The 9,856-nt window shown below is 38.0% G+C and overlaps 1 protein-coding gene across 2 annotated transcripts in view; it reads left to right on the top strand.

The window, feature by feature from the left end:
• The window catches only part of RALGAPA2 (Ral GTPase activating protein catalytic alpha subunit 2), a 375,043-nt gene that overhangs the window by 347,834 nt on the left and 17,353 nt on the right, over window positions 1-9,856 (top strand). For both annotated transcript variants that reach the window (XM_025201970.1, XM_025201964.1), the window contains one exon: window positions 450-571. In XM_025201970.1, coding sequence (XP_025057755.1) covers window positions 450-571 — 122 coding nt within the window. The remainder of the gene's footprint in view (window positions 1-449; window positions 572-9,856) is intronic.

The following is a 9,856-nucleotide window of genomic DNA, read 5'->3' as shown; positions in this document are numbered from 1 at the left end:
TCCCTTTTTCTTGAAATCCTAACACAATGTTTTTTATAGGTTAGAAAAGAAAATTGTAATAAAAATATTATCAGCCAGGAATATGCTCAGGAAGCTCCAATATTTCTGTTAAAATTATACTTTTTACTTTACATCAATAACATTTTTGTTATAAACCCCACTAACTTCAGAGATTCCCTGGATTCATCCCATGCCATAAATTTTCAGTAATGATCTTGATACTGCAGCTGAAAAAGATATTGTTATGATAGATCATTGTGGTGTTGATACAATTTGGTGCTTGTTCTTAGAAATTATCATCATTTCTATGAAATTTTGAGAGGCATTTTTTTCACACCGGTGATACAGCTCTCTGCATGTATTGGTACAGATTAAACTGTTAGCATTCTTAGACATGCTTTAGTAGCATTTAATGTTGTGGGTACATTTCCTTAACCTGGTTATTGCAGCTATGAGGAGAGAGCTCTGTATCTTGAAGCAATAATCCAGAATCACAAAGAAGTAATGACATTTGAGGATTTTGCAGCTCAGGTCTTTTCTCCCTCTCCTAGCTACTCCCTCAGTGGAACTGGTGAGTCTCTGTATGTTATTCTTCTCTTTAGCACGAAGAAGCACTTGAGCAGCAGATGTACACCTGTTTTTTGTAGATAAATGCTTGCAAATTTAAGAAGACCATTCTCCCCCTGAATCAACTAATGAATATCAAAAGGAATGATGACATTCATTTTAATTTGTTTTGCATCAGAGCTATTCACTCAGTTCCTTTCTTCAGCTATCTTGCTAACCTCTGAATCTAGCAAGGTTAATGAACTTTCTCTCAGTAATGTGCTCGGGTTCATTCAGGAGTGTGGGTTTCTTGCTGAGCTGGGAATATGTTGTTCAAAAGCTATGCCTGAATCAGTGCTTACTTATCAAAAAATAGTTCCTCACAGTAGAAGCCGTTGCTACTAATGCTAAATGGGGATTATGCTGCTGAGATCCCAGGGTCAGGGATTAATGCAGAAGAAATGTACGGATAGTGTTCTGTTAGAAAATCATAACAGCGGTGCAGTAGACTAACATTTTCCTTTAATGTTTTAGAGTACCCATGGGCAAATTTTAAACTTCCTATAACACCTGGATGAGGCCTGTTTTTAAACTTTATTTTGATAATCATGTTCTGAGACTTACTGAAACATGGGAAATTACTGTACAATTCAGTTAATTTGTCCCATGTGACATATTAAGCTCTAAAATTAGCTTGTACAGTGAATGAACGATGAATTTTGCCATTTAGATATTCTTGAATGAATGTGCTTTAAAGGGAAACTTTCATTCTGAAATGGAGACTTCTGGCACTCTCCAGGTAGATTTTTGCTCTTATAAAAAGTGTGTGGTCAGTGCCTGATGGCATCCTTCATATACAGATTCCTTAATCCATTTTTTTACATGCATTTGGTGACACTGGCCCTTTCTAATTATTTCATGAGACACTTTTGGATTGTTTAATAGATTAATCCAAACCTGTATAACTGTTTCAGGACATCTGCCTTATTTCTCTTTATTCTGACTCGTTAACAAATATCTTCTATCTAAACTGAAAAATTGAAAAAAGAAATTTAAATTTGCTGAAATAAATCACTTACAAATAAAATCAGCCATGCATCATTGTTTAACATTACTGGCTCCAATCCTTGAGCTTTCAGAGCTTTGTTAGGAGATAAGAGGTGTATGCATGTACTTGTATTGGTCGCCAGTAGCAGCAGGCAGAAGGCTTTGGAGATAAGCAAGCTGGCAGAAGTAAAGGGGAACCAGTGTTATTTACATAATCGTGCCTCTGCTTCCTGGAGAGGCGTCAAGAAACACAGGGATGGCCTCTATTGATCTTTGTTGAACTGGAATACTAAACAACATTAGAAAAGCTTATAACTTAAAGCTTTGATTAATGTTTTCTACATTAAAAAGTAGAACAGCTGTGCACTAAATTCTTTTATACACTCTGCCAATACTCTGAGACAAAAAAAGTATCAATTGCCACAGGCATGTAGATTTCATACCCAGTTTTATTAGGTATTTTGAGTCATTTATCTGTTTAGATGTTAGCAAATAAAAATACAAGCATCTTGGCTGAATTTTACTTTAAGCACACTTATTGGATTTACCAGTGTTTTCTAGTCTACAATCCAGTACCTTTTTGTACCTAATTTGTTCATCTTATTCTGACCAAACTAAGCATAGCAAGAAAAGACAAATTGATATGAAAATACAATAGCAGGACTTTTAAATTTTCTAATACATGTTGTATGCTACATATGCTACAAGCATGCACTCATACATTATATGTTATGTGGTTAAGAACTGTTTAAATTATTCAAAAAAGTTGTTGAATAGTCATTAGGTGCTTGAATAGAGTTCTATGTTTTTGTGATTTAAATTTTTCTGAAACAGCAAAACCTACTACAAAATTCAGATCCTTATTTTCAGCCTTCTAGAGTTTGGAGCACATGTAATCGTTCAGAGACATAAAAAACAGGACAGTCAGGATTATTTTTGGCTGAATCAGATTCCAAAATACAAGTTCCCAAAGCAGTGAGGTGTCTAGTGCAGTGAGTTTAGTTTGACATGTTACAAAGGCACTAAACAGAGATTCAGGCTTGAATGTAGAAGCATCCCATTGCTAGGCTCACATATTTCCCTCTCCGTGAACTGTGTTTCAGGGTGTTCTGACATAAGGAAACCTCTGTAGAGTGTTACCAGAAAGTTTATACTTCTTTTAAAAGAGCTGTTGCTAGGATATATTGAAAGATTAATGAAGAAAATGGTATAATTTCATCCTGGGCTTTTGAAAATGTAATACGATGAGGTTTTGAACAAGAAGAAAAGACTTCTTGAATATTTTTTAATTTAAATCTTCCATAATAGACAACTCCATAGCTCATGGTAATTACTTGTCATATTAGTGTTTACAGAGACATGGAAATCAACATCTCTGAAAGTTCCCCCTTCTTTGATTAAAAGAATATCTATCCACTTTTATCCTTTTGACTACTTAGTTGCTGAAGTGTTCAGTATCAGAACTACAATGATTTTCTATTACTAGATTACATGGTTACCTGCTTTTTGGCAAATACTATACATACATAATTCCAGGAGTTAAGTCAATATTGAAATTAGACATAAAGCATGTAAGTCTACAGTTGTTACTGGATATTCTCAGTGTGCTTCATCATAGGCCCTGATTCTTCAGGCAGTTAATACTGCTCCACATGACTACAGTAGTCTGATCACTCAGGTCCCCTTGCAAGATCTGGCACATCTGGATTAGTATAAAACATTTTTATTTTCCTGACATTTTAGATTGCTGGTTCTTTGTATTTGATCTTGCATTATCAATTCATTGTGTAATAACAAAGAGTCATAGTAGTATCTATTTGTATCCTTTTGTGCAGATGTTGAAAAGTTTAATTTTTCATTAAATTATAATGCCATTCTGGTAGATAAAAAACAAGCTGATCCAAAATGTATCTAATGAACTTATGTTTGTATTTATTCATTCACATCATCGTCCAGAAAAAGTTAAGGAAGTCTGGTTTAAAATGAGCTCTTCCCACACAATCAGTTTGAGTATAAGCAAATAGAAGCAGTGATTATTACAGCCTACAAATATTAGGCACGTAGTCTGCTATCCCTATGTGCGATGCATTTTAGAAGTCTGCCTAATTCACAAACATGCGTAACACAGGTGTAGCTGCGCCCTTTGTGCAAAAGTAGCATGCTGCTACTTAAGAAATTTAATGCCTGGTGATAATATTTTTTTTTTAGTTTAAAGGGGATTCCCATCCTGAAACAGCAAAAGGAGTCGGGTAAAAAGGAGCAGAGCTGGCAAAACAGGCAGTTTACCTATATTTTCCTCTTCCAAGCAACAAACCAAGTGGGAATATTGACCCTAACTGGCATGAACTTTCATGGTGAATTTAGGATCCATTCTTCCCCAACCTTATCTTCACCATCACCTAATCATAATCCCATGATCGCCATATACACAAATACACAATCCCAGAGATCAGCAAGTTAAAGTACACTTCTGGTATATCTAGGATTTTTTGAATACTTCATGCAATGTAAGATTCATATCCAAGCATAACATTACACATTGTACTGAAAAAATGTAGCTGTTAATAACACAGACAGTTGGCATATTATTAATAATGACCTATTTATTTGAATGAAACATGCTTTATGTTTTCTGACACAGACTCTGAATATTAGCAAACAGTCAGTTGCTGCAGAATAGATGTTGCCCCCAGGCTCACATGTGATAAGGGTGGTAAAGTATTCACTGACTCAGCCTCCTATCCCATAGACTGGTGTGCAGGTGCTTAAATCTATCTATAGCTGTACTTCAATTATCCTCTGTAAGTGTTTTCAGGAGCAAGGCCTTAAAACTCCTTATACCTAGCAATAAACATCCCTGTCTCTTAGACCTGAAAATACAGAACAGTAGGCAGAATGAACACCCTTGAACTCATTTAGGGTCTGTGTAGATTTAGGAACAAAAGCTGAGGAAAAGGTCCTTTGTTACTAAACTGGTACATTACATGACTTATTTTAATTAGGCTGTGTATGAGAGTCAACCCAGGAAATCCTTAGTAATCCAACGCTATTTAATTATTCTTATCCTGTTCCTCTGCAGATTTTTCCATTTGGGAAGGGGTTTTTAGCTACCATCTTTGCTTCTTTTCTCCCTCCTACATTTGTCAAAGTAGCAAAGCTAATTTTTACAGAAAAAAGTGGTGTTGTGCACATACTTGAGAAGATACAGTTTGTTGGCGTATCATTTCAAGTATGTTGTTCTAAACGGATATTAAATATGTATTAATAGGTGCCAAACTATGTTTTCAAATCTAGTTATCCTTGCTGATGGAAAAAAAAGTAGTTGCAATTTAAAAATAGAAACCCAATGGTGGTTTTAAGTCCCAGGAGATGGAAGTAATAGAAAGTTCTAGAAAAGAGAATCCGTTTTTTGACTTCATGAACATCAGCTTCTTCAGAAAACTTTTCATGTTAGACATTTTGATGCTTAGATTGGTAGATTTGTTTCAACAGGAGACCCTAGAAATTGTACCTGCAAGCAGGCTTAATAGTATTTGTAGACTTGCAGCTAGTGCTTCAAAGGGTTAATTGGAATGGGCACACTTGACTGCTGAGAGGACTGATCTAATCACTGCCATATCCAAGTGCATCTGTTCACCATGAGGTCATTCTTGTGCATGCTAATGATTTGGAAAATAAAGCATAATGCCTGACATTATCAGAAAGGCTATAAATAGTGTAAATCTTTACTTTTTAGTAGTGGATTGCTATTGTGGAATGAAAATAAAGGCAAACAAATCTTACATCACCCCCCCCCCTTTTTTAAAGCCATCCTTATTGTCACTGGAGCAACAAGAAAACTGTGCTGAAAAACTGTGACACCCAATATATGTTGATAAACGGAACCCATAGTCAATATTATAGCACTGTCCAGGAGCAGCGCTTCAGCTTAAGGAATGGTGGACATTTCCAGCTTTCCCAGGTTTTTAAGGTTTTGGAACTACTGTATGTTTATTTGCATAAGACCTAAATTTGGCAGCCAGGTGGCTACGTTTTTGTTGCTGCTGCTGTTGTTAAAAAAAGCAATATAAAGGCATTAATCTTTTTTTTTCTAGGATTTGTCATTAAAAAATAGTTTTGTTCCTAAAACAAATGTTCTGTATGTTTAAAGTGCCTTTTGCTGAAAACTTAACTGTTTTTTTTTTCCTGGTCAATATTGAAAGGGAAGGAAACATTTAAGTGGCTGTTATGTAAAAAGATCATTTTATTTGTCTTTTTGCTCCTAATTGTTGTTGTAAACACAGCTTTTTTAGGTTGCTTCAAAATAACAAGGCATTTTTGTTGAGATTTTTTATCTTCTGCTTTCCTTTCTTTGTTAATGCACAGTTTCCACAAGGATCTGCAAAATTCAGGAGTATATTTTGTTCATTAAATGCTGCAAAAGGAATTTTAAATGTATTTAGATTGATATTTATATATTTCTGAAGTGAGTCATGGTGGAATTTACCAAATAAATATTTGGAACCAAGAAGCCATTCCCCACTGCATTATAACAGATATGACCTATATCAGGTGTTAATCTTTACCAAGTTCACAGTTCTACCATAAGTATGAAAAATAGTTGTAATTGATCCATGTTAACAAAATTCCATAAGAATTTAATAAGTAAACATCATCTACTGAGCCTGCAAATAGAAATGCATTTGGTGGTTATTTCCTGCTCTGTGTGAAGGAAATAGGCCCACTTCATAAACTGACATATAGTGTTGATGTTTCCTGATGAGGATGAAGGGAAGCCTGGAATTGCCTGGGAGGTTGTTGCAGGTCAAGACTGAGAGCCTGTAGTTGTGGAGCAGTGTGTAGTACTTGCCAGAACTATGCTTGGATCTTTTGGGTGCTAGAAATTCCCCCATTTCAAAGCAAAACATTATTCTCTGAATGTAGGAGGAAACACAGCTGATGACATAATTAGTACTAAGTCTGGCGCAAAGTATGAATGAGCACAGTATGATTTTACATTCTGAAAATGATTGGATATAAGGATGTAGGTCGGTGGTAAAGAAAAACATTTGTAAAATGTCAGCATAGATATTTGAAAGGGAAGAGGAGGGACCACCAAAAGGGACAACAAAGGCAAAGGGATTTAGCTGGCAAGATCATGAGCACAGATGAGGAGTTGGTGGAGGGATTCAGGAGAAACTCCAGTGTTTCCAACCCACATTGTCTCCTGAAGGGTAGACCTGTTACCTTGTCACCAAAGGCTTTTTCTGCTATAATTCAATGAGCAAAAGGGACAGCATAAAAATCTGTCCCTAGGTGCAATATCCAAACAGGACACTGGTGACCGTGGTCTTCCACACCTCTCTTTTCTTTGAGGCATACAGAAATTCCACTGTCAATACATTCATCCTTTTAGATAGACTCTTGACGTAAGTCAATCTCTGTCTTCCATGATCTCTTCTTCCTTCAGTCTTTCCAGTTCCAACCAGATTTTCAATTTCCTTTTTCCTCATAAAATGTCTGAGAAACTCCAAATGTTTTCTTCTGATGTTAATCAGCAGTTTCCTTCTGAAGCCTGCTCTTAACAAAATATCTTCATTTGAAGTGTGACTTGTCCAACATACCTTCAGATGCACCTTAAGCACCACATCGCATTTGCCTCAATTCTCTTTTCCATACTTGGCGATATTGTCCAGCATTCTGATGCGTACATGAGGACCGGTACAACATAACAACCCAAAACACATAACTTCATCCCCATAGAAATGTTCCTACTTGTCAATATCTTTTTCATTTTCAGAAATGAATCTTTTGCCATCCCTATTCTCCATTTTATTTCAGGATCACATTTACCATCTGATGTTATCCAGCTTCTCAAGTACTTAAATATATTGATCTGCCTTATGTGTACCTTTCCCACTTTGATGGTGCATATAGGAATGATCATGTTCTTTGTCATTCCCATGCATTCTGTTTTTCTACAGTTGATACTTGAATCCTTCTTCTCACTTTCACTAATAATTTTATCTAAAATTCCTTGCAGCTTCTCTTCTGAATCAGCTATTATAAATCTATGTCATCAGCATAATGCAATAAAACCTCCTAAAATTAACAGGTTTATTGGAACAAAGTAAAACAACACCCTTGAAACAAAAAGAGGGCTCTTCCAACAATTAGGATACTGGGTTGCTGCAGCTTCTCCTTCACTTGCTCTAATCGTTCTGCCAGGCAGTAGGTAAAAGACTATATAGTAGGGGTGTGCGAAATGGGCCGTATTCTATTCAGATTCAGCCCAAATTGGGGACAGTGATTCGATTCTTTGATTCGGATCCCTGTCCCCGATTCAGTTTGGCCAAATCTGAATCTGAAGATTCAATGCTGATTCAGAGAATCAGTGATTTGACCATAGACACAACTTTAAATGTTTTTTCTACATACCTTGAGGTATCAGGTGCAGCTTGTGGACGCTGCAATGCTGGGGTGGATGGAGCGCCCCACAGGAGCACAGGGGGCCCCCCTGCATGCTTGGCAGCAAACCCGGAAGTGGACCGGAAGTACTTCCAGTCCACTTCTGGGTCTGCCGGAGAGCACTCTGGGCCCCCCCTTCACTCCCCCCCTGGCTCAGCAATCAGCTGCAGGGGGACCCCAGGTGCCCCCCCAGACCCAGAAGGCATCAGTCGCCAAGACAGGAGGGTGTGAGGGCGACTGATGCACACTCAGTCGCACACTCCCTGGAGGACCCAGAAGTGGACTAGAAATGTTTCTGGTCCACTTCTGGGTCTGCTGCCAAGCGTGCTGGGGAGCCCCCCCGCGCGCCTGTGGGACACTCCATCCGCCCCAGCATCGCAGCATTCAGGAACCGCCTGGTACCGTGAGGTATGTAGAAAAAACATTTAAAGCTATGTCTATGTCCAAATCATCGAATCTTTCCAAATCTCTCTGAATCAATTTGGAGGGTTCTGATTCAATTCGGAGAAATTAAAGGGTCTCCTGATTTGATTTGGATTCCGAGATTTGGCCACCAAATCGGGCCAAATCGCCGCTGAATTGAATCAGGGACCAAAGCTTCACACAGCCCTATTATATATCACTTATTGCTCCTGAGCTAGCAACTTGCCTGCCTAACCAGTCTCTTCAGTACCTTTCAGAAGGATCACATGCCGTGTTTCAGGATGGCAGCAACTTCTGCAAGAGCAGGCCAGGAGGTGTTCCATACATGGAGTAGACTTGGTACTGATCCTGATAGACCTTGTGTGCTTCTCCTTCTGCCCAGACCCCTCTCTCTCCATGAGCAGGGAGCTCTTCTTTTCTCTAGCACCACTCCAGGAAGCATGGTAACAACGACTAAGTATCCCCATTCTCTGCCCATCTAGACTTAGACATTGCACAGCTCTCAAACTCAATCTTTGAAGAAGCCAAGGCAGACAGAGCTATGTCCTCCCTGTTGTTTACATCGCATAGGCCCCAGCAAAAAAGGGTTTTCTTCCAACGTTTTCTCCCTCCCCGCCCAAGACAGTATAAAAGAGGCATGTAGGAAGCTATCTGTATCCCAGTCAGGTACTGGTTCATGTTCTCCATACTTCATATTTCCTTTCCTTTCCCTGTGCAGTCAGCACTATAGACACTGGGACTTCATTTGCAGGGCATTTCTCCTTTCTGGCTGAGAAAAACAAGAGTACATTCCTAGAAGGACCCTTATTCCTGGGGAAGATAAAAATTTAAAGAATCCCCTGCTTCAGCAGTTTGCCAAGTCATTTCCTTTAGTGGTAAACAATCACCTTCAAAGAAGAAACTCTAAGCACAGAGATGTTATGATTTAAGCTTCCTAAGTTCACTTAAATACTAAAGATTATCACCGAGTTCTATGAGAAACCTGATTTTAGCACTGTCTTACCTAACATAATATAACTTTTGAAGACTGCCCAAAAGGTGCTTCATCTTTTAGGGTATGGTACCTTATCTAGACCCTAGAGTTATGTTCTTAGTAAAGTCACCGTCACTCACTTTTTAAAGTACTACATTCTTTGTGGCTCCTGGTTTAAGGGTTGTTCTCTTCAAAACCACAGTTTGCTAACTAGCTCCTTTACTGCCAGTTCTATTATAGTCCTTTGATGATACTACATGTTAAATAACTTCCTCCATTAATTATCCAGCACAAAGGTCCTGGGAAAAATAAAGATAGAAAAATGCTAACATCTGTCACGTTTTTCCATCTTTTTTTCCCAAACTTTATTTCTGAGTTCCATAGTCACCTTGCCATGGAGCTCCATTCCTTTTTGTCCTC

Source organism: Alligator sinensis, unplaced genomic scaffold (genome assembly GCF_000455745.1).
Source record: "Alligator sinensis unplaced genomic scaffold, ASM45574v1 scaffold140_1, whole genome shotgun sequence".
NCBI lineage: Eukaryota > Metazoa > Chordata > Crocodylia > Alligatoridae > Alligator > Alligator sinensis.
The sequence above is the reverse complement of the archived record's forward strand: the minus strand, read 5'-3'. Positions and strand labels throughout refer to the sequence as shown.